Genomic DNA, 26076 nt, shown 5'->3' on the forward strand with positions numbered 1-26076 from the left:
ATATAAGTATATATGTAAAGTAGTAACATTCATAATAACATGTCATATATACATGATGTAAGTATATATGTAAAGTAGTAACATTCATAATAACATGTGATATATACATGATGTAAGTATATAAGTAATGTAGTAACATTCATAATAACATGTAAAATATACATGATGTAAGTATATATGTAGTGTAGTAACATTCATAATAACATGTAATATATTCATGATGTAAGTATATATGTAATGTAGTAACATTCATAATAACATGTAATATATGCATGATGTAAGTATATATGTAATGTAGTAACATTCATAATAACATGTAATATATACATGATGTAAGTATATATGTAATGTAGTCAGTGCAAGGACGCTAAAATAGGGGTGATGTGCTCACGTCTGCGGGTCTGTGTTAGCAGACGAGCAGCAGAGTTCTGCACGAGCTGCAGGCGGGCGAGGGAGGCCTGGCTAATGCCAACATACAGGGCATTACAATAATCAAGACGAGTCGAGATAAAGGCGTGGATTAATTTCTCAAGATCATGTCTTGATAGAAGCGGTTTCACTTTCGCTATTTGGCGTAATTGATAAAAGCTTTTTTGAACGACGCTGCTGATTTGTTTTTCGAATTTAAAATCTGAGTCAAACTTTACCCCCAGGTTTGTGACAGAGTCGCTGAGATACGGGGTCAGAGTGCCGAGGTCAACGTTGGGGGAGGGAGAGCGACTTGGACCGAACAACATAACTTCTGTTTTATCTTCATTTAGGCTCAGGAAGTTAGCTGAAAGCCAGACTTTGATGTCGTGCAGGCAGTCAATAAGACGTTGAACCGTGTTATTTTGTGCCATGGGAAAATAAATCTGGCAATCATCGGCATAAAAATGAAATGCAATACTGTACTTCCTAAAAATAGAACCAAGGGGGAGAAGGTAAAGCGCAAATAAAATTGGGGCAAGGATTGAGCCCTGGGGGACCCCATGTGGTAAAGGAGCTGTGGACGACATAAAACTGTCTACTTTTACACAAAAACTCCTGTCGGTTAGGTGCGACCGGAACCAGTTGAGGGCGGCGCCCTTAATGCCCACACAGTTCTCAAGACGAGTGATTAAGGTGGCGTGGTCGACGGTGTCGAACGCAGCAGACAGATCTAAAAGCACCAGGACAACATATTTACCAGAATCAGTGGACAGGAGGATATCGTTAAAAACTTTTAGAAACATGTAAGTATATGAAGTGTTTCTTACAACCTTTACCTAAAAAAATACAGAATTTCATCCAAAATCGTAAAACAAATACTGTATTGATGTTTTACTCGTTTTATAGCACACAGACTAAATGCTGCCTGTTTGCTAGGTCGGCATTGCAAATGTAAATATGTTCCTAATTGTCTTACCCTGCATAAAAAAATTGGTTCAAATATAGAAACACATGTCAACTTCCAAGCAAATGTTTGTATACTACATCACCCAGAAGGCTTAGGAGTGTAGACAGGAACAGGAAGTAGGTGTGCGCTACAACGATTGTGTGTTTTGATCAATGAATAGTTTTGTTTACATGTTGTTGTTCCAAGTGGCAAACAAAATGTTTAATTAGTTGACGAGAAAACATTTGTGGGACTTTTGTCAACATCGACAGATGTTTTTCGATCCATGAGACATAAATTGAGGCAATAAACAAGAATAATGACAGTTTAAAAGTAAATGAAATAAAATAAAAACTGCCGACATGGCATATTTGTGTTATTAGTGTTTTTCATTACTTTTCACCTGTTTGCTCTTTTATTCCACTTGTTTATGTTGTTTAAAATAGTATTTTTATAATGTGCCCCAGACCGTTAAACAATTTGCTTCAGGCCACAAATGGTCCCCAGGCCGCACTTTGGACACACCTGCTTTAATGTTCCTTGTCATTGTGTCCTTTTGCAGACGGTGTGATGGGCCAAGATGATCTCGTTACAGACGCACCTGCAGTGGATCCAGCTGATGATGGTGGGTGTCCACCTGTACACTTTACTGTCTGCTTGCATGACAGGAAACATTCTGGGTAGGAAGGTAAAAAACAGCAGGTTAGAAAGGTAAACAACAGCAGGTTAGAAAGGTAAACAATAGCATGTTAAAAAGGTAAACAACAGCAGGCTAGAAAGGTAAACAATAGAATGTTAAAAAGGTAAACAGCAGGTTAGAAGGGTAAAAAAACAGCAGGTTAAAAAGGTAAACAACAGCAGGTTAAAAAGGTAAACAACATGAGGTTAGAAAGATTAACAACAGCTGGATAAAAGGTTGAAAGACAGCAGGTTAGAAAGGTAAACATCAGCAAGTTAAAAAGGTAAACAACAGAAGGTTAAAAATGTAAACAACAGCCGGTTAAAAATGTAAACAACAGCAGGTTAAAAAGGTCAACAACAGCAGGTTAGAAAGGTCAACAAGAGCAGGTTAAAAAAAGCTAAACATCAGGGCATTAGGAAGGTAAACATCAGCAGGTTAAAAAGGTAAATAACAGCAGATTAAAACGTTAAAAACAACAGCAGGTTAAAAAAGTTGAACGACAGCAGGTTAGAAAGGAAAGCATCAACAGGTTAAAAAGGTAATAACAGCGGGTTAAAAATGTAAACAACTGCAGGCTAGAAAGGTAAACAACAGCAGGTTATAAAGGTAAACAATAGCATGTTAAAAAGGTAAACAATAGAATGTTAAAAAGGTAAACAGCAGGTTAACAAGGTAAACAACAGGAGGTTAAAAAGGTAAACAACAGGAGGTTAGAAAGGTAAACAGCAGCAGGTTATAAAGGTAAACGACAGCGGGTTAGAAAGGTAAACATCAGCAAGTTAAAAGGGTAAACAACAGAAGGTTAAACATGTCAAAAACAGCAGGTTAGAAAGGTAAACATCAGCGGATTAGAAAGGTAAACATCAGCAGGTTAAAAAGTTGAACGACAGCAGGTTAGAAAGGTAAGCATCAACAGGTTAAAAAGGTAACAACGGCAGGTTAAAAGGTAAACAATAGCAGGTTGAAAAGGTAAAAAAACAGCATGTTAAAAAGGTTAACAACAGCAGGTTAAAATGGTAAACAACAGCAGGTTAGAAAGGTAAATAACAGCGGGTTAGAAAGGTAAAAACAGCAGGTGAAAAAGGTCAACATCAGCATGTTAAAACTGTAAATAGCAGCAGGTTAAAAAGTAAGCAGCAGCAGGTTAAAACTGTAAATAGCAGCAGGTTAAAAAGGTAAACAACGGCAGGTTAGAAAGGTAAACAACAGCAGGTAAAAAGGTCAACAACGGCAGGTTAAAAAGGTAAACAACAGCAGGTTGAAAAGGTAAACAGCAGGTTAGTTTGTAGGTTCTGAATGCACTGTAAGCGCTATAAATATTGTTAACTAGTTACAAAATATGATGTCTAATATAAATTACTATGAGCGGTCATATTTTTTCATTTCTAAGATTATTATTTCCAATTGAAAAAGACTGTCTCACTTTGAATCATATTCATGCACATTTAGTTCTCTTGACATGACTTTTTGGCAGGCACCATATTGTCATGTCGGGGTTATATCAGACACCAAATCTAAGTTAACAGTACGTATAGCACTATAGCATGACTCATCCAACACTCACTGCATTTACAACCTAAAAACTCACTTTTTAGCAGACCATCACTTTTTGGCTCAAACTCTTACACACAAGCGTATTCATCGCAGACTGCCTGATAGAAAGCACTCAAAAGTAAGGTTCCACTTTTTAAAATGCACTAGCTTGATGCTAACTTACAAACCCCGTTTCCATATGAGTTGGGAAATTGTGTTAGATGTAAATATAAACGGAATACAATGATTTGCAAATCCTTTTCAACCCATATTCAATTGAATGCACTACAAAGACAAGATATTTGATGTTCAAACTCATAAACTTTATTCATTTTTTGCAAATAATAATTAACTTAGAATTTCATGGCTGCAACACGTGCCAAAGTGTGTTACATGGCCTTTCCTTTTAACAACACTCAGTAAACGTTTAGGAACTGAGGAGACACATTTTTTAAGCTTCTCAGGTGGAATTCTTTCCCATTCTTGCTTGATGTACAGCTTAATTTGTTCAACAGTCCGGGGGTCTCCGTTGTGGTATTTTAGGCTTCATAATGCGTCACACATTTTCAATGGGAGACAGATCTGGACTACAGGCAGGCCAGTCTAGTACCCACACTCTTTTACTATGAAGCCACGTTGATGTAACACGTGGCTTGGCATTGTCTTGCTGAAATAAGCAGGGGCGTCCATGGTAACGTTGCTTGGATGGCAACATATGTTGCTCCAAAACCTGTATGTACCTTTCAGCATTAATGGCGCCTTCACAGATGTGTAAGTTACCCATGTCTTGGGCACTAATACACCCCCATACCATCACACATGCTGGCTTTTCAGCTTTGCGCCTATAACAATCCGGATGGTTCTTTTCCTCTTTGGTCCGGAGGACACGACGTCCACAGTTTCCAAAAACAATTTGAAATGTGGACTCGTCAGACCACAGAACCCTTTTCCACTTTGTATCAGTCCATCTTAGATGAGCTCAAGCCCAGCGAAGCCGACGGCGTTTCTGGGTGTTGTTGATAAACGGTTTTCGCCTTGCATAGGAGAGTTTTAATTTGCACTTACAGATGTAGCGACCAACTGTAGTTACTGACAGTGGGTTTCTGAAGTGTTCCTGAGCCCATGTGGTGATATCCTTTACACACTGATGTCGCTTGTTGATGCAGTACAGCCTGAGGGATCGAAGGTCACGGGCTTAGCTGCTTACGTGCAGTGATTTCTCCAGATTCTCTGAACCCTTTGATGATATTACGGACCTGTAGATGGTGAAATCCCTAAATTCTTTGCAATAGCTGGTTGAGAAAGGTTTTTCTTAAACTGTTCAACAATTTGATCACGCATTTGTTGACAAAGTGGTGACCCTCGCCCCATCCTTGTTTGTGAATGACTGAGCATTTCATGGAATCTACTTTTATACCCAATCATGGCACCCACCTGTTCCCAATTTGCCTGTTCACCTGTGGGATGTTCCAAATAAGTGTTTGATGAGCATTCCTCAACTTTATCAGTATTTATTGCCACCTTTCCCAACTTCTTTGTCACGTGTTGCTGGCATCAAATTCTAAAGTTAATGATTATTTGCAAAAAAAAAAAAAAAAAAAAAAAAAAAGTTTATCAGTTTGAACATCAAATATGTTGTCTTTGTAGCATATTCAACTGAATATGGGTTGAAAATGATTTGCAAATCATTGTATTCCGTTTATATTTACATCTAACACAATTTCCCAACTCATATGGAAACGGGGTTTGTACATTGGATCTGCCATATATGTGCTGCTGATTAGCATTAGCGATTTTACACGGCGATTTCAACGCCTCCGAACTTGTAACTAAAAACTACGACTAAGGTGCACGTTACGATGAGAGGGTGTGCAACTAGTGCAATACTTACAGTGTAAACACTTTGTAGGACTCAACGAAAGACAAGACTGGCACATAAAGGCATCTATTTGATGTTTGGGATAAGTTTCAACACGATGCAAGCGTATTTAATCATCCTAATCCATAAACTCTTAGCGACTCCTACTGTCATGGACGCCGACTCGCTGCTCGACATCACAGATGCTCCACATTCTGGAGCCTCCCCGGTGACCGATGGAGACTCTGATGCACCCATGGGGAACACTAGTCCTCCAGCGAGCAGCCCAGCCGGGGGAGACCAGCAGCAAGATGAGCCCTCGGGGACCACAGCCGGTCCTGGTGCACACGCTGACGACGACCCCGTGGTCATAGAGGCGTCCGATTCTTCCAACATCGTCAAACCGAAGGTGGTGAATATTATTTACATGCAGAATATTTACATTATACACGTCTGATGTCACTTCCTGTCCTGCAGCCCTCGGTGGAGTGTGTCGGCAAGGAGGACATCGAGGAGAGTCGAGCCGTCAAAGCTGTGGTCACCACTACTGACTGCGTGAGTGCATACCAATACACAACTGTGACTCACAACTCCAATTTAAAAATGTATAAACTTTTAATAGATTTTTGTTTTTCTTGTTAGTCTATTGCAAACTCACTTTATTTAGCTCAGGAGCTGGAGGAGAATCCATTTTGGTAAAATCGTGGCATGATAACTTAAAATTAGAGATAACTTCAGATTAGAGATGGCCAATAAATGCGTTAAAATGTAATATCGAAAATTATCGGAATCGGTTTTTTATTATTGGTATCGTTTTTTTTGTTTTGTTTTGTTTTGTTTTTTTATTAAATCAACATAAAAAACACAAAATACACTTACAATTGGTGCACCAACCCAAAAAACCTCCCTCCCCCATTCACACTCATTCACATTTATTCACACAAAAGGGTTGTTTCTTTCTGTTATTAATATTCTGGTTCCTACATTATATATCAATATATATCAATACAGTCTGCAAGGGATACAGTCCGTAAGCACGCATGATTGTGCGTGCTGCTGGTCCACTAATAGTACTAACTTTTAACAGTTAATTTTACACATTTTCATTAATTACTAGTTTCTATGTAACTGTTTTTATATTGTTTTACTTTCTTTTTTATTCAAGAATTTTTTATTTATTTATTTATTTTATTTTATTTTATACAAATTTTTTAAAAGTACCTTATCTTCACCATACCTGGTTGTCCAAATTAGGCATAATAATGTGTTAATTCCACGACTGTATATATCGGTTGATATCGGTATCGGTAATTAAAGAGTTGGACAATATCGGAATATCGGATATCGGCAAAAAGCCATTATCGGACATCCCTACTTCAGATTGTTTTCTTTGTCTCACTTTGGCCAAAAAATAGAAGAAGTCCATCCTGAAAATGTACATTTTACAAATGATTCTCTTGGCAAAACATTTCAAGTTCTAAATTCCGAGGAACAAATTTGGTGCCGTTTCAAAACACCGTGAAGTACACAAAGAACTAAACTTTTAGCACGTCTTTGTTTAGCATTCTCATGTTGGCAGTTCATTAAGTACGCGTTCGGAAAAGCAACCGAGTGTTTTCTCAAACCGCCGCATCGGTGACATCTGCAACTGCAACAACACGTTCATTTGTCCTCAATTAAATATTGCAATTATGATATAAACAAAACAATCATCAAAATGACACCATAGCCGTAATCAAGGTAACAAAACTACAAACTTAACCAATGTGAATATGCTAGATTTAAGCATGAAATAAAATAATGACAATTACAATTACAACAAATGTAGAAACACGCATTTTTACAATGGAGTTCAGGGTGCGCATTGTGCGTTCAACTAATTGTGAGTGAACTAAAAAGATGATGGCCAAATTGACTTAAGTCTTTGCATCTTAAAAAGGTATTGTGCGTCGCTACTGCATCATTCTGCCGCCATCTGCTGCCTGGTCTATCGTATATTTGACAAATAAGGACAATTTGTAATGAGGGTTAAACACATTTTAGTGCAACTGTCTTGTGGAGTGTGCCAGTTTACTGCTAAATATTAGGGGGTGTGAATCTTTGAGCACCTAACGACTCAATCCCACTCCGATTTCTGGGGTGACGATTCGATTCAGACTCGATTGTATTGAATTATTTGCCATTATTTATTATTTGCCATTAAAATTATAATGAAACTTTTCCAAAACAGGTTCCTTTTGGTTACATGGAGATGGCCTAAAATGTCTTTTTAAAAATGTATTGTTATATATATATATATATACACGTTCGGTGAGGAAGCCTGTTTCGCAGGTTTCCCTGCTCTTCAGGGTAGTTTATTGATAGTAAAAAAAAACTCCACTGAAGAGCAAGGAAATATGCGAAACAGGTTTGTAGGGATGAAATAGCCTCTGTTTTTTTTCCTGACTTAACCGTTCTACACTGTATAATGGATAAACCACAGTAAACTCAACTATATATATATATATATATATATATATATATATATATATATATATATATATATATATATATATGTGTGTGTGTGTGTATGTATATATATATATGTACTGTATGTATGTACAAACCCCGTTTCCATATGAGTTGGGAAATTGTGTTAGATGTAAATATAAACGGAATACAATGATTTTCAAATCATTTTCAACCCATATTCAGTTGAATATGCTACAAAGACAACATATTTGATGTTCAAACTGATAAACGTTTTGTTTTTTTTGCAAAAAATCATTAACTTTAGAATTTGATGCCAGCAACACGTGACAAAGACGTTGGGAAAGGTGGCAATAAATACTGATAAAGTTGAGGAATGCTCATTAAACACTTATTTGGAACATCCCACGGGTGGACAGGCAAATTGGGAACAGGTGGGTGCCATGATTGGGTATAAAAGTAGGTTCCATGCTCGGTCATTCACAAACAAGGATGGGACGAGGGTCACCACTTTGTCAACAAATGCGTGAGCAAATTGTTGAACAGTTTAAGAAAAACCTTTCTCAACCAGCTATTGCAAGGAATTTAGGGATTTCACCATCTACGGTCCGTAATATCATCAAAGGGTTCAGAGAATCTGGAGAAATCACTGCATGTAAGCAGCTAAGCCCGTGACCTTCGATCCCTCAGGCTGTACTGCATCAACAAGCGACATCAGTGTGTAAAGGATATCACCACATGGGCTCAGGAACACTTCAGAAACCCACTGTCAGTAACTACAGTTGGTCGCTACATCTGTAAGTGCAAGTTAAAACTCTCCTATGCAAGGCGAAAAGCGTTTATCAACAGCACCCAGAAACGCCGTCGGCTTCGCTGGGCCTGAGCTCATCTAAGATGAACTTATACAAAGTGGAAAAGTGTTCTGTGGTCTGACGAGTCCACATTTCAAATTGTTTTTGGAAACTGTGGACGTCGTGTCCTCCGGACCAAAGAAGAAAAGAACCATCCGGATTGTTATAGGCGCAAAGTTGAAAAGCCAACATCTGTGATGGTATGGGGGTGTATTAGTGACCAAGACATGGGTAACTTACACATCTGTGAAGGCACCATTAATGCTGAAAGGTACATACAGGTTTTGGAGCAACATATGTTGCCATCCAAGCAACGTTACCATGGACGCCCCTGCTTATTTCAGCAAGACAATGCCAAGCCACGTGTTACATCAACGTGGCTTCATAGTAAAAGAGTGCGGGTACTAGACTGGCCTGCCTGTAGTCCAGACCTGTCTCCCATTGAAAATGTGTGGCGCATTATGAAGCGTACAATACCACAACGGAGACCCCCGGACTGTTGAACAACTTAAGCTGTACATCAAGCAAGAATGGGAAAGAATTCCACCTGAGAAGCTTAAAAAATGTGTCTCCTCAGTTCCCAAATGTTTACTGAGTGTTGCTAAAAGGAAAGGTGATGTAACACAGTGGTGAACATGCCCTTTCCCAACTACTTTGGCACGTGTTGCAGCCATGAAATTCTAAGTTAATTATTATTTGCCAAAAAAAAAAAATGTATGAGTTTGAACATCAAATATCTTGTCTTTGTAGTGCATTCAACTGAATATGGGTTGAAAAGGATTTGCAAATCATTGTATTCCGTTTATATTTACATCTAACACAATTTTCCAACTCATCTGGAAACGGGGTTTGTATATATATATATATATATATATATATATATATATATATGAACAAGAACGATTAGTTGGTGAAACAAATACAAAACTGGACTCCAGGAGGGGCGTCTTCAACTTGTCCAAGTCTGGATTGTTTACGGCTCAATTGGACCTCGTTAAAGCTCACGGTCCAGAGAGAGGCCAGCTGAGGCCATCAGACACGTGACGCTCCACGCGCGTGACGTAACAGGGAAGAGCCAGGCTTCCAGAAGGGCGGGCGCGAAGATCACGAATCGAGCCCTCGTGAGCTTTTTTCAGGTCCTCCCCGCCTCAGAAAATCTGGACTGTGCAGCTGCAGGGCCGAGTCCCAATTAGCTGCGATCCAGGGCCGTGCTCTCCCGGGAGCGTCGAGCGGCGTCTGGATCACATTAGAGAAAATGAAGAGTGATCCCAAGTTGCGCAAGGAGGTGATGTCATAGTTCAGCATGAGGGCGGAGCGAGGATTCCACACAGCTGAGGTCAACCTCCATTCATGCGCTGAGAACATTCCCCAACTTTGGTTTTGTAGACCCAAACCCCACCCATGTTTTTCTCAAAATGTTATTGGCGTAAATTAGGGAGCAAATGACGCCCAAAATGCAGAATATTTTGGTTCCAAACCCAGTCTTCAATTAAAACACAGAGAATAAGTTTTTTTTGTTTGTTTTAGTGCAGGGACTTTAGATCAGGCACCTTCTTGGGCAGCTGAGGAGTCCTGGGGAGCATAGAGCTGCGGTCCTACAAGCCCAAGCGAGTAGATTCTCGATACTAAAAAATTAACTCATGTACAAACCCCAAAACTTGTGAAGTTGGCACGTTGTGTAAATGGTAAATAAAAACACAATATTAGATTTGCAAATCCTTTTCAACTTATATTCAATTGAATAGACTGCAAAGACAAGATATTTAACGTTCGAACTGGAAAACATTGTTACTTTTTGCAAATATCAGCTCATTTGGCATTTGGTGCCTGCAACATGTTTCAAAAAAGCTGGCACAAGTGGCAAAAAAGACTGAGAAAGTTGAGGAATGCTCATCAAACACTTATTTGGAACATCCCACAGGTGAACAGGCTAATTGGGAACAGGTGGGTGCCATGATCGGGTATAAAAGCAGCTTCCATGCAATGCTCAGTCATTCACAAATAAGGATGGGGCGAGGGTCACCACTTTGTCAACAAATGCGTGAGCAAATTGTCGAGCAGTTTAAGAACGACATTTCTCAACCAGCTATTGCAAGGAATTTAGGGATTTCACCATCTACGGTTCGTAATATCATTAAAAAGTTCAGAGCGCCTGAAGAAATCACTGCACGTAAGCGATGACATTATGGACCTTCGATCCCTCAGGCTGTACTGCATCAACAAGCGACATCAGTGTGTAAAGGATATCACCTCATGGGCTCAGGAACACTTCAGAAAACCACTGTCAGTAACTACAGTTTGTCGCTACATCTGTAAGTGCAAGTTAAAACTCTACTATGTAGAGCGAAAGCCATTTATCAACAACACCCAGAAACGCCGCCGGCTTCGCTGGGCAGAGCTCATCTAAGATGGACTGATGCAAAGTGGAAAAGTGTTCTGTGGTCTGACGAGTCCACATTTCAAATTGTTTTTGGAAACTGGACGTCGTGTCCTCCGGAACAAAGAGGAAAAAAGCCATCCGGAATGTTATAGGCGCAAAGTTGAAAAGCCAGCATCTGTGATGGTATGGGGATGTATTAGTGCCCAAGGCATGGGTAACATACACATCTGTGAAGGCACCATTAATGCTGAAAGGTACATACAGGTTTTGGAGCATCCATGGACGCCCCTGCTTATTTCAGCAATGCCAAGTCACGTTTCTCAGTTTGAACCTTAAATATCTTGTCTTTGCAGTCTATTTCAATTGAATATAAGTTGAAAAGGATTTGCAAATCATTGTATTCTGTTTTTATTTACGAATTACACAACGTGCCAACTTCACTGGTTTTGAGTTTTGTACTTTTAAATTCACTACTGTGCAGTGTTCATTTTGTTTTTGATTCGGCTTTAGACCTAGTTTAGTTTGAGTCGACGCAATTCCTCGACATTCTAGTCGACTAAAATGACAGTAAATGTTGTCAACTGAAACATAAATTATAAAAGGCAATGCATCTTTGAAGTTGCCTTTTTAATTATTATTTTCAAAAATAGAGATGTCCGATTGTCAAAACTTGGACTGTGGGTTGTTTTGTTTTCCCGGAATGCAAAGGAAAGTTGGCGCGAGCAAGGCGTGAATGTAAGTACATATTTTATTTTAACACTAACAGACTACAAAAAAGGAAGCAAACAAAAGGCGCGCACAATGGCGGAGAACAAACTTGACTAATGAAACAAAACTTGCACAAAGGCAGAAACTATGAACAATAAACAAAAACTTACTTGGCATGGAACTATGGAAGCATGAAGACAAAACGAGGTAGCAGCGGTGTCAGAAGTAGCATGGTATGATAGGATGATGTCACCAGGACGATCAGCAGAAACAGACAGGCTTAAATAGCAGTGACATGATTAGTGACAGGTGTGCGAGTGCAAAGCGTGAGACAGGTGCGTGACATGACAGGTGACAACTAATGGGTTGCTATGGTGACAAAACAAACAAGAGTGCACAAAGAGTCCAAAAACAAAACCGAACATGACTAAAACAAAAACACAATCAACAGACATGACACCGATAATATCAGGCTGCCGATATTATCGGTCGATAAATGCCTTAAAATGCAATATCGGAAATGATCGGTATCGGTTTCAAAAAGTACAATTCATGACTTTGTAAAACGCCGCTGTACGGAGTGGCACACGGACGTAGGGAGAAGAACAGAGCACCAATAAACCCTAAAGGCGCTTCTTTTGCGCGCTGGCCCAATCACGGCTTTTCACACACACAAATGAATGCAAACGCATACTTGGTCAACAGCCATACAGGTCACACTGAGGGTGGCCGTATAAACAACTTTAACACTGTTACAAATATGCGCCACACATTTGAACCCACACCAAACAAGAATGACAAACACATTTTGGGAGAGAATCCGCACCGTAACACGACATAAACACAACAGAACAAATACCCAGAACCCCTTGCAGCACTAACTCTTCCGGGACGCTACAATATAAAGTTAAAAGTTAAAGTACCAATGATTGTCACACACACTAGGTGTGGCTATTCTCTGCATTTGACCCATCACCCTTGATCACCCCCTGGGAGGTGAGGGGAGCAGTGGGCAGCAGCGGTGGCCGCGCCCGGGAATCATTTTTGGTGATTTAACCCCCAATTCCAACCCTTGATGTTGAGTGCCAAGCAGGGAGGTAATGGGTCCCATTTTTATAGTCTTTGGTATGACTCGGCCGGGTTTTGAACTCACGCCCCCACCTCCCCCAACCTCCTCATGCTCTCTCAGGGAGAGCATGTCCCAAATTTCAAGCTGCTGTTTTGAGGCATGTTAAAAAAAATAATGCACTTTGTGACATCAATAATAAATATGGCAGTGCCATTTTTTTCCATAACTTGAGATTGTCACGACTTGGACTATGGCGTGGTTTGTTCTCCCGAGGTGCAAAAGATTTGGACCATACGTGGCGTGAAGGGGAATACATGATTTATTTAAAGACTATAACTACAAAGAAAAAGGATCAAACAAAAGGCGCGCACAGGGGCGGAGGTACAAAACTAGACTATAAACACAGAACTTGCACATTGGCAGAAACTATGAACAGCAAAAAAACACTAACTGTGGCTAAATAAACAAAAACTTACTTGGCATGGAACCGGCATGAAAAAAGAGCAGCAAGGGTCATAAGGGTGTGGAGAGTGTGCAGAAGCATAAATGCGGGGATGTCACCAGAAAGACAAACTGAAAAACAATGAACTTAAATACTACAGACATGATTAACGAAAACAGGTGCGTGACTCAAAACGTGAAGCAGGTGCGTGACGTGACAGGTGAAAACTAATGGGTTGCTATGGTGACAAACAAGAGTGCACAATGAGTCCAAACGTGGAACAGGTGAAACTAATGGGTAATCATGGAAACAAGACAAGGGAGTGAAAAGCCAGAAACTAAAAAGTCCAATAACTAAACAAAACATGACTAAGACAAAACATGATTACACAGACATGACAGAGATTTATTTTGGAAAACATTGTTACATTGTTTAATGCATCACAACAAAATTAGGCATAATAATGTGTTAATTCCACGACTGTATATATGGGTATCGGTTGATATCGGAATCGGTAATTAAGAGTCGGACAATATCGGCAAAAAAGCCATTATCGGACATTTCTACTCAAAAACTACATTCCTGCACTTCAAGTACTTTTCACACTTAACCTTATTGTGTGTTATTATTTAGGCCGATTTTTAGCATTTTTTTTTTCCAAATGTTGAATAGTACATGACAAAAACGGTCACATGAAGAAACAAACTAGTCTCATTCTGGACTACAAAAGTAGTGGTAGAATAAACTGTCTTGCTCCTTTACTGTCTTTAATAGCTCTTGGATGCCAGGACAATTTAATGAAGACTAATTATATATTTGTTTTATTTATTCACAGGAGTACACCAAGCGGCTCATTGAGTCCAGCAACGTGCGGTGCCACACTGATAGCTGTCACATCAAAGTGTACCAGGAGGGAAACAACGTACAGATGGTCAGGAATGATGGTGAGTACCCGTGGAACTCACACCGTTCTTTGGTGCGATATTGGGATTTCTAATTTGTGTTTCCCTCGCATGCAGCGAGACCACACACTCTGGTTGAAGCCCTCCAGGGGGAATGGAAGAATGAGGTGAGAGAGCAATTAAGTATGTGACGATAAGTGTTTGCATGTAGGGTGTGCGATATCATGTGCGAAACACGCAGTCTTGCAACGTGTTTACTTGTGTGCGATGCAAGCAGTCATGCGGCGTGTTCACTTGTGTGTGATATCATGTGCGATACAAGCTGTCTTGCAGCGTATTTACTTGTAAGCAATATCGTGTGCGATACAAGCTGTCTTGCAGCGTATTTACTTGTAAGCAATATCGTGTGCGATACAAGCAGTCTTGCAGCGTTTTTACTTCTGTGTGATATCATGTGCAACACAAGCAGCCCTGTACCGGGTTCACTTGTGCGTGATATCATGTGCAATACAAGCAGTCCTGCACCGCGTTCGCTTGTGTGTGATATCATGTGATACAAGCAGTGCTGCAGTGTATTTACTTGTGTGCAATATCATGTGTGATACAAGCAGTCCTGCAGAGTGTTTACTTGTGTGTGATATCATGTTCAATACAAGCGGTCTTGCAGCGTATTTACTTGTGTGCAATATCGTGTGCGATACAGGCAGTCTTGCAGCGTGTTTACTTTTGTGTGATATCATGTGCAATACAAGTAGTCCTGCAGCGCGTTCACTTGTGTGTGATACCATGTGTGATACAAGCAGTCCTGCAGTGTATTTGCTTGTGTGCAATATCATGTGTGATACAAGCGGTCTTGCAGCGTATTTACTTGTGCGCAATATCATGTGCGATACAAGCAGTCTTGCAGCGTGTTTACTTCTGTGTGATATCATGTGCAATACAAGCAGTCCTGCACCACGTTCACTTGTGTGTGATATCACGTGATACAAGCAGTCCTGCAGTGTATTAACTTGTGTGCAATATCATGTGTGATACAAGCGGTCCTGCAGAGTGTTTACTTGTGTGTGATATCATGTGCAATACAAGCGGTCTTGCAGCGTATTTACTTGTGTGCAATATCGTGTGCGATACAGGCAGTCTTGCAGCGTGTTTACTTCTGTGTGATATCATGTGCAATACAAGTAGTCCTGCAGCGCGTTCACTTGTGTGTGATACCATGTGTGGTACAAGCAGTCCTGCAGTGTGCAATATCATGTGCGATACAAGCAGTCCTTGCAGTTTATTTACTTGTGTGTGATATCATGTGTGATACAAGCAGTCCTGCACCACGTTCACTTGTGTGTGATATCACGTGATACAAGCAGTCCTGCAGTGTATTAACTTGTGTGCAATATCATGTGTGATACAAGCGGTCCTGCAGAGTGTTTACTTGTGTGTGATATCATGTGCAATACAAGCGGTCTTGCAGCGTATTTACTTGTGTGCAATATCATGTGTGATACAGGCAGTCTTGCAGCGTGTTTACTTCTGTGTGATATCATGTGCAATACAAGTAGTCCTGCAGCGTGTTCACTTGTGTGTGATATCATGTGTGATACAAGCAGTCCTGCAGTGTGTTTACTTGTGTGCGATATCATGTGCGATACAAGCAGCCCTGCAGAGTGTTTACTTGTGTGTGATATCATGTGCGATACAAGCAGTCCTGCAGAGTGTTCACTTGTGTGTGATCTCATGTGCGATACAAGCAGTCTTACAGCGTATTTACTTGTGTGCAATATCATGTGTGATACAAGCAGTCCTGCAGTGTATTTACTTGTGTGTGATACAAGCAGTCCTGCAGTTTATTTACTTGTGTGCAATATCATGTGTGATACAAGCAGTCCTGCAGTGTATTTACTTGTCTGCAATATCATGTGTGATACAAGCAGTCCTGCAGAGTGTTTATTTGTTTGTGATATCATGTGCAATACAAACAGTCTTGCAGCGTGTTTACTTCTGTGTGATATCATGTGCAATACAAGCAGTCCTGCAGTACGTTCACTTGTGTTTGATATCATGTGTGATACAAGCAGTCCTGCAGTGTATTTGCTTGTGTGCAATATCATGTGTGATACAAGCAGTCCTGCAGTACGTTCACTTGTGTTTGATATCATGTGTGATACAAGCAGTCCTGCAGAGTGTTCACTTGTGTGTGATCTCATGTGCGATACAAGCAGTCCTGCAGCGTGTTTACTTGTGTGCGATATCATGTGCAATACAAGCAGTCCTGCAAAGCTAGACAGACAGTTAACATCTAAATGTCCTCCAATAAACACGCAATTTCTTCTATTTTGCTAAAGTTATTTACAAAAAGTAAACGTGCTGGTGTACAGGCTACTATGAACTAGCAGCTGCACAACAGCTAAGCACACAATAGCACACAAGCTAGACATAAGTAATATTCATTGAACAATAAAAGGTGACATTTGTCAATATAAGCAAGTATCAAATAGTTATAGTTGCATATTACTTACACATGAGAAAAGTAACCAGTAACAAACGTGTCCGCATCATTCATTTTGGTGCATCATGAGCTTAACGTCATGGATTATTGTGACCAGTAGGTGTTACAAAATACAATGACCACTCTACTTCAACTTAAAGACAGCGTAAGTCCATTCCAGACGGTTAATAATAAATAGGTCAGTGTTTTTCAGAACTACCATTGTTCTCTGTCTGACTCATTTGACTTGATCTAACCTTTTCTAAGATTCCACACTACTAAATAATAAAAGTATCTATGTTTCCTGTTGATATCGTATCAGTAAAGATCGGTATCGGCTAATACGCAAGGCTCCGATATGGGTATCGGGACTCCCCTAATAGTAATTAAATATATTTCTGGTATTTGTGGATCCATACCAGAGTATTGATGCGACATGTATTGCTTTCATGAAATAATACGCCTCAGCTCTCGTGTTTCATCTGCGATGTACACGTGTGTGTGTTTGCAGCTGGGTGTGGCGAATGTGGAGGCGCCCTCGTCTTCGTCCTCGTCAAATCGTTCCGTATTCGTGGGGATCCTGATCACCGGTCTGCTGGTGGCGGCCGCCATTGTCGGCGCTTACTGCAAATGTCAGCGCCGGACTGACAGCAAGGGAGTCAAACTGGTGAGAAGACGGCGACACTTTCATTGTGGACATTTTTTTATTGTGGACATATTTTTATAGTAGACTTATTTGTATTAAGTTTCCCAGTTGGAACATTAAATATATTGTCTTTGCAGTCTATTCAATTGAATATAAGTTGAAAAGGATTTGCAAATCATTGTATTCTGTTTTTATTTACCATTTACACAACGTGCCAACTTCACTGGTTTCGGGTTTCGTATTTGTAGCATGAGCGGATAATATTAACGTTGGGAATGTATGCAATTTCATGCACTACATTTGTCAAAATAGAAAAAAAAATTACATCTAGTTGGAAAGATGAAGCGCCTATTCAATGTATTTATTTATTCATGAATGCATTCATTTATTTATTTATTTTTAAACTGTATTTGTTTTGTTTTTTACCTTTTTAAATAAAGAATTGTATTATTATTTTATTTTTTATTTTTTTTAATTCATTTATTTATTTATTTTTTCAGGGTTTACTCCCTATATCAGGGGTCGGCAACCCAAAATGTTGAAAGAGCCATATTGGACCAAAAATACAAAAACAAATCTGTCTGGAGCCGCAAAAAAATAAAAGCCATATTACATACAGATAGTGTGTCATGAGATATAAATTGAATCAAGAGGACTTAAAGGAAACCAAATGAGCTCAAATATAGCTACAAATGAGGCATAATGATGCAATATGTACATATAGCTAGCCCAAATAGCATGTTAGCATCGATTAGCTTGCGGTCATGCAGTGATCAAATATGTCTGATTAGCACTCCACACAAGTCAATAACATCAACAAAACTCACCTTTGTGCATTCACGCACAACATCAAAAGCTTGGTGGACAAAATGAGACAGAAAAAGAAGTGGCATAAAACACGTCCTAGAAAGTCGGAGAAAGTTATACATGTAAACAAACTACGGTGAGTTCAAGGACCGCCAAAATTAGTAGGACAAAACGGCGCTCGCCAAATACTCGAATCAGTGAAGCATGTTTAATATAAACAGTGGGATTTGTAACAATTAGGGAGGTTTGTGTCATGTTTGTCCTCCTACACAAACCATATTAAAACAAAAAATAACAAATCATCTTTTTCCATTTTTCATACATTTTTGAAAAAGCTCCAGAGAGCCACTAGGGCGGCGCTAAAGAGCCGCATGCGGCTTTAGAGCCGCGGGTTGCCGACCCCTGCCCTATATATTTATAGTTCTTTTAAAATTATAATCTGTTTATAGGTGAGGTGAATTATATTTCTACAGCGCTTTTCTCTAGTGACTCAAAGCGCTTTTACATAGTGAAACCCATTATCTAAGTTACATTTAAACTAGGGATGTCCGATAATGGCTTTTTGCCGATATCCGATATTCTGATATTGTCCAACTCTTTAATTACCGATACCGATATCAACCGATATATACAGTCGTGGAATTAACACATTATTATGCCTAATTTGGACAACCAGGTATGGTGAAGATAAGGTACTTTTAAAAAAAATGTATAAAATAAAATAAGATAAATAAATTAAAAACATTTTCTTGAATAAAAAAGAAAGTAACACAATATAAAAACAGTTACATAGAAACTAGTAATTAATGAAAGCCACGTGTTAGTTACATCAACGTGGCTTCATAGTAAAAGAGTGTAGGTACTAGACTGGCCTGCCTGTAGTCCAGACCTGTCTCCCATTGAAAATGTGTGGCGCATTATGAAGCCTAAAATACCACAACGGAGACCCCCGGACTGTTGAACAACTTAAGCTGTACATCAAGCAAGAATGGGAAAGAACCAACATTGAATGCCCGTGACCTTGGATCCCTCAGGCGTTACTGCATCAAAAAGCGACATCAGTGTGTAAAGGATATCACCACAGGGGCTCAGGAACACTTCAGAAAACCACTGTCAGTAACTACAGTTGGTCGCTACATCTGTACGTGCAAGTTAAAACACTACTATGCAAAGCGAAAGCCACTTATCAACAACACCCAGAAACGCCGTCGGTTTCGCTGGGCCCGAGCTCATCTAAGACGGACTGATGCAAAGTGGAAAAGTGTTCTGTGGTCTGACGAATCTACATTTCAAATTGTTTTTGGAAACTGTGGACGTTGTGTCCTCCGGACCAAAGAGGAAAAGAACCCTCCGGATTGTTACAGGCCCACAGTTGAAAAGCCAGCATCTGTGATGGTATGGGGGTGTATTAGTGCCCAAGACATGGGTAACTTACACATCTGTGAAGGCGCCATAAATGCTGAAAGGTACATACAGGTTTTGGAGCAACATGTGTTGCCATCCAAGCAACGTTACCATGGACGCCCCTGCTTATTTCAGCAAGACAATGCCAAGCCACGTGTTACATCGACGTGGCTTCATAGTAAAAGAGTGCGGGTACTAGACTGGCCTGCCTGTAGTCTTGACCTGTCTCCCATTGAAAATGTGTGGCGCATTATGAAGCCTAAAATACCACAACGGAGAACCCCGGACTGTTGAACAACTTAAGCTGTACATCAAGCAAGAATGGGAAAGAATTCCACCTGAGAAGCTTAAAACATGTGTCTCCTCAGTTCCCAAACGTTTACTGAGTGTTGTTAAAAGGAAAGGCCATGTAACACAGTGGTGAACATGCCCTTTCCCAACTACTTTGGCACATGTTGCAGCCATGAAATTCTAAGTTAATTGTTATTATTTGCAAAAATAAAAATAAAGTTTATGAGTTTGAACATCAAATATGTTGTCTTTGTAGTGCATTCAACTGAATATGGGTTGAAAAGGATTTGCAAATCATTGTATTCTGTTTTTATTTACATCTAACACAATTTCCCAACTCATATGGAAACGGGGTTTGTATGTTGGTTGTCTGCAAAAAGTAAATAACTTCCTGTCATGGCTCCGATGCAAAATAAGTTTGTTTGATATTTTCCACGTGTGTTGACGCAGGCAGAGGAGACTTATCCAGTGGACCTGGAGAACCAGGGCAACACGCTGGTGTCCGTGGCCCCCCTTAACCCTACCACAGAGGGCCAGGAGAAAGCCAACGCCGTGAACGGAGAGTCTCCTGAAGCTGACAAGATTGAGGCTCCGCCTCCGACTAACGGTCACTCTGCCGCCAAGACGGCAGACACCGAGCTGTGAACCCCCCCCCACCCCCCACACACACACACACACACGCACACACATTACACACACCCCTTCACACCTACATAATCATCAGGGACTACAAAAAATAACCCTCATGGACTTTGCCCCCCTGGCTCCTCCCTTTCCCCTTCTTTGGCCGCGCGCCGCCACGAGCATCAGGACAAACAGTCGGATGATGAAGAAAGTGGTGATGGCGGACGTTAACGACGGCTCAGTCCCCGACTCGTCTGCGGCACTCGGGCCCGAGAAGGGAGATGTGCCCTTTTGGCGTCGCCGCTTATGAAGCCGCCGCCACCGCCTGTCAGCCCGACTTGAGGTCATCAGGGTCAGAGCTGCGCACGAGCAAAACTGTCAACTTGAAAATGTCCATTGGTATGAACGTGCACCTTAGTGATGGTAAATGAGTGTGTGGCACACTCACTAGCTGTATTGACCGATACTCTTGTTGGTGTTCCATCACATATATTTGTATTAGTATATATATATATATATATATATATATATATATATATATATATATATATATATATATATATATATATATATATATATATATATATATATATATATATATATATATATAAATATATATATATATGTATAAAATAACAAGTTAACTCATGCGATTAATCACAAAAAAGTGTCGGTTTATTCATGTCTATATGCAAATTAATCACCCAATTTATTTTGACACCACAAGCTCCAATTTCACTTCAAAAAATTTTCTGTATGACGTCTTGAAAAACAACTTTTTTTTTAAATTGCATTTTTGTCAAAATATTTGGGTCATTTTACAGTTTATTTGAATATTCACGCACGTGTGATTGGTTGCTATTAATCAAATTGTAAATATGTGATGAATCTGATTAATACATATTCCGTAATAATGTAAAAAAAAAAAAAAGAAAAAAAAAAATTATATATATATATATATATATATATATATATATATGTGATTAATCACTATTAAATTCAAATGAAAAGGTAAATCTGATTACAATTTAATTTATATATATATATATATATTTATATACATATATATATATGTATATATATATATATCTGAATTAAATATATATGTATATATATTTCTTTTTTAAATTATATATGCATGTATATATGTATATATACATATATGAATAAAAATATATGTGTATATATATTTTTTTTTAATTATATACATTATCTATATATGTATACATATATATATATATATATATATATATATATATATATATATATATATATATATATATATATATATATATATATATATATATATATATATCATCTCTTTCGGTGCTTCGTAGTCAAACGACACAGCAGTTGTATCGGTCATATGTTTTTCCTTAAAGTGACACACACACACAGACGTAGCGACACGGTATCACTCTCTGTATTCCATAACGAATCTACGCCTCAGTATGGTTTGACCACCACTAGCGTGCACGTTTGTGGTGCCATCACGAGACAGCTGAAGTCGTTCTAATTCACTGAAAAACAGTCACATGACCAACGTGCCTTCGGACTGCGAAGTCCCCCGCAGTGTTATTTCCCCCCCTTTTATCACGCGTACGCTATTTTATATTACTATTTGTAGGAGCGCTGTGTATTTGTCCTTTTTTTTTTTTTTTGCTTGTGCCAAACTTTTCTCTATTTGTCGGACTAACATGAACTTTGTGGCACTTTTTACCCTTTTTGTTTGTTCCGAGGGAGTCGACACAGAATAGAAGTCCTGTTGGAATGATCATTGCAAGCAAATACAGTGACTCGCGGGTTGGATTTTGCCTCATTCCTGTGAGAACCCTGCGTGTGACCGAAGTATGAAGGACTGGGGGGTTGGCTCCTTCATCCAGGTGCATCTGTGAGCAGATAATACTGTATCATCTCCTTCTTACCAGGCAAGAACTAACCAGAACCGCTGTCCGGTCTCCATGACTCTTGTATTGTGTTATTGCTCACATTCCATTTGACCGGCAGCCAAACCCTGTTTCATTGGATTTAACAGCAAAAGTGTCAAATAAAGATCTTTTTTTTTTTTTGTACGCTGGTGTGTCATGTGCTGAAACACTCCAAACTTTCACGAATCCACTGACATTTATTACATAATTATAATTGTTTTTATTAAGACAGAGTCAATCGTACACAGTAACTCACCAACACTAAAACTATATACATATATATATATATATACATGTGTGTGTGTGTGTATATATATATATATATATATATATATATATATATATATATATATATATATATATATATATATATGTCTTAATAATGTTATCCAAAAAATAGTGCTCGATACCGTAGTAGAGCGCAATATATGTATGTGTGGGAAAAAAATCACAAGACTATTTCATCTCTACAGACCTGTTTCATGAGGGGGGTTCCCTCAATCATCAGGAGATTTTAATGGGAGCATTCGCATACCATGGTTTATATAGGGCACAGAGTGGGTGGGTACAGGCTGGCCTAGGGGCGTGGTGATTGGCTCATGTGTTACCTAGGAGGTGTTTCCGTCTATGGCGGCATGCTGTTACAATTTCGCTGCGCTTGTTGAGGGATGACAGGTCTGGACGGTAAATAATAAACAGTTTCTCTTTCAAGCATAGGTTGCATCTTTTATTACCACTATTGTAAGGTGTGCTGGATGCAAGAATTTGCCATGTTATTGAATATTCAACATTATTGTCTTTGAGGTCCCAAATGTGTTTGCTGAGTTCTGTGGTATTTCGCAGGTTTTTGTTCCTGAAAGAAGCCTTGTGATTGTTCCATCTGGTTTTGAATTCTCCCTCGGTTAATCCTACATATGTGTCGGATGTGTTAATGTCCTTGCGTATTACCTTAGATTGGTAGACAACTGATGTTTGTAAGCACCCCCCGTTGAGAGGGCAATCAGGTTTCTTTCGACAGTTACATCCTTTGTTGGTTTTGGAGTCGCTCTGTCTGGGGGCCGACGGCTCAAACAATTGCAAATGAGCCGTCGGCCCCCAGACAGAGCGACTCCAAAACCAACAAAGACTGTAACTGTCGAAAGAAACCTGATTGCCCTCTCAACGGGGGGTGCTTACAAACATCAGTTGTCTACCAATCTAAGGTAATACGCAAGGACATTAACACATCCGACACATATGTAGGATTAACCGAGGGAGAATTCAAAACCAGATGGAACAATCACAAGGCTTCTTTCAGGAACAAAAACCTGCGAAATACCACAGAACTCAGCAAACACATTTGGGACCTCAAAGACAATAATGTTGAATATTCAATAACATGGCAAATTCTTGCATCCAGCACACCTTACAATAGTGGTAATAAAAGATGCAACCTATGCTTGAAAGAGAAACTGTTTATTATTTACCGTCCAGACCTGTCATCCCTCAACAAGCGCAGCGAAATTGTAACAGCATGCCGCCATAGACGGAAACACCTCCTAGGTAACACATGAGCCAATCACCACACCCCTAGGCCAGCCTGTACCCACCCACTCTGTGCCCTATATAAACCATGGTATGCGAATGCTCCCATTAAAATCTCCTGATGATTGAGGGTACCCCCCCTCATGAAACAGGTCTGTAGAGATGAAATAGTCTTGTGATTTTTTTCCCACACATACATATATATATATATATATATATATATATATATATATATATATATATATATATATAAATATATATATATATATTAATATATATATACATATATATATATATATATATATATATACATATATATATATATATATATATATATGTATATATATATATTTTTTTTTATATATATATATATATATAAATATATACGTATATATATATATATATATATATATTTTAATATATATGTATATATATATATATACGTATATATCAATCAATCAATCAATCTTTATTTATATAGCCCTAAATCACAAGTGTCTCAAAGGGCTGCACAAGCCACAACGACATCCTCGGTACAAAGCCCACATACGGGCAAGGAAAAACTCACCCCAGTGGGACGTCGATGTGAATGACTATGAGAAACCTTGGAGAGGACCGCATATGTGGGTAACCCCCCCCCTCTAGAGGAGACCGAAAGCAATGGATGTCGAGTGGGTCTGACATAGTATTGTGAGAGTCCAGTCCATAGTGGATCCAACATAATAGTAAGAGTCCAGTCCATAGTGGGGCCAGCAGGACACCATCCCGAGCGGAGACGGGTCAGCAGCGTAGAGATGTTCCCAGCCGATGCACAGGCGAGCGGTCCACCCCGGGTCCCGACTCTGGACAGCCAGCACTTCATCCATGGCCACCGGACCTGTGCCCCCCACCCCCTCAAGGAAAAGGGGAGCAGAGGAGAAAAGAAAAGAAACGGCAGATCAACTGGTCCAACAGGGGGGCTATTTAAAGGCTAGAGTATACAAATGAGTTTTAAGATGGGACTTAAATGCTTCTACTGAGGTAGCATCTCTAATTGTTACCGGGAGGGCATTCCATAGTACTGGAGCCCGAATAGAAAACGCTCTATAGCCCGCAGACTTTTTTTGGGCTCTGGGAATCACTAATAAGCCGGAGTTCTTTGAACGCAGATTTCTTGCCGGGACATATGGTACAATACAATCGACAAGATAGGACGGAGCTAGACCGTGTAGTATTTTATACGTAAGTAGTAAAACCTTAAAGTCACTTCTTAAGTGCACAGGAAGCCAGTGCAGGTGAGCCAGTATAGGCGTAATATGATCAAACTTTCTTGTTCTTGTCAAAAGTCTAGCAGCCGCATTTTGTACCAACTGTAATTTTTTAATGCTAGACATAGGGAGACCCGAAAATAATACGTTACAGTAGTCGAGACGAGACGTAACGAACGCATGAATAATGATCTCAGCGTCGCTAGTGGATAAAATAGAACGAATTTTAGCGATATTACGGAGATGAAAGAAGGCCGTTTTAGTAACACTCTTAATGTGTGATTCAAACGAGAGAGTTGGGTCGAAGATAATACCCAGATTCTTTACTGATTCGCCTTGTGTAATTGTTTGGTTGTCAAATGTTAAGGTGGTATTATTAAATAAATGTCGGTGTTTAGCAGGACCGATAATCAGCATTTCCGTTTTCTTGGCGTTGAGTTGCAAGAAGTTAGCGGACATCCAATGTTTAATTTCATTAAGACACGCCTCCAGCTGACTACAATCCGGCGTGTTGGTCAGCTTTAGGGGCATGTAGAGTTGGGTGTCATCAGCATAGCAATGAAAGCTAACACCGTATTTGCGTATGATGTCGCCTAGCGGCAGCATGTAAATACTAAAGAGTGCAGGGCCAAGAACCGAACCCTGAGGAACTCCGCACGTTACCTTAACATAGTCAGAGGTCACATTATTATGGGAGACGCATTGCATCCTGTCAGTAAGATAAGAGTTAAACCACGACAAGGCTAAGTCTGACATACCAATACGTGTTTTGATACGCTCTAATAAAATATTATGATCGACGGTATCGAAAGCAGCGCTAAGATCAAGAAGCAGCAACATAGATGACGCATCAGAATCCATCGTCAGCAGTA

At 39.6% G+C, this 26076-nt stretch overlaps 1 protein-coding gene across 1 annotated transcript in view; it reads left to right on the plus strand.

Annotated features, from left to right (window-relative positions):
• LOC133614236 (uncharacterized) overlaps nt 1-21055 on the plus strand; it is a 69347-nt gene extending 48292 nt beyond the window's left edge. Inside the window, exons 2-8 of the mRNA XM_061972081.2 lie at nt 1920-1982; nt 5589-5839; nt 5908-5985; nt 14185-14293; nt 14369-14418; nt 17245-17400; nt 20332-21055. Coding sequence (XP_061828065.2) covers nt 1920-1982; nt 5589-5839; nt 5908-5985; nt 14185-14293; nt 14369-14418; nt 17245-17400; nt 20332-20526 — 902 coding nt within the window. The 3' untranslated portion in view covers nt 20527-21055. The remainder of the gene's footprint in view (nt 1-1919; nt 1983-5588; nt 5840-5907; nt 5986-14184; nt 14294-14368; nt 14419-17244; nt 17401-20331) is intronic.
• The last annotated feature ends 5021 nt before the right edge of the window (nt 21056-26076 follow it).

This window comes from Nerophis lumbriciformis, linkage group LG01 (assembly GCF_033978685.3).
Source record: "Nerophis lumbriciformis linkage group LG01, RoL_Nlum_v2.1, whole genome shotgun sequence".
Classification (NCBI taxonomy): domain Eukaryota; kingdom Metazoa; phylum Chordata; class Actinopteri; order Syngnathiformes; family Syngnathidae; genus Nerophis; species Nerophis lumbriciformis.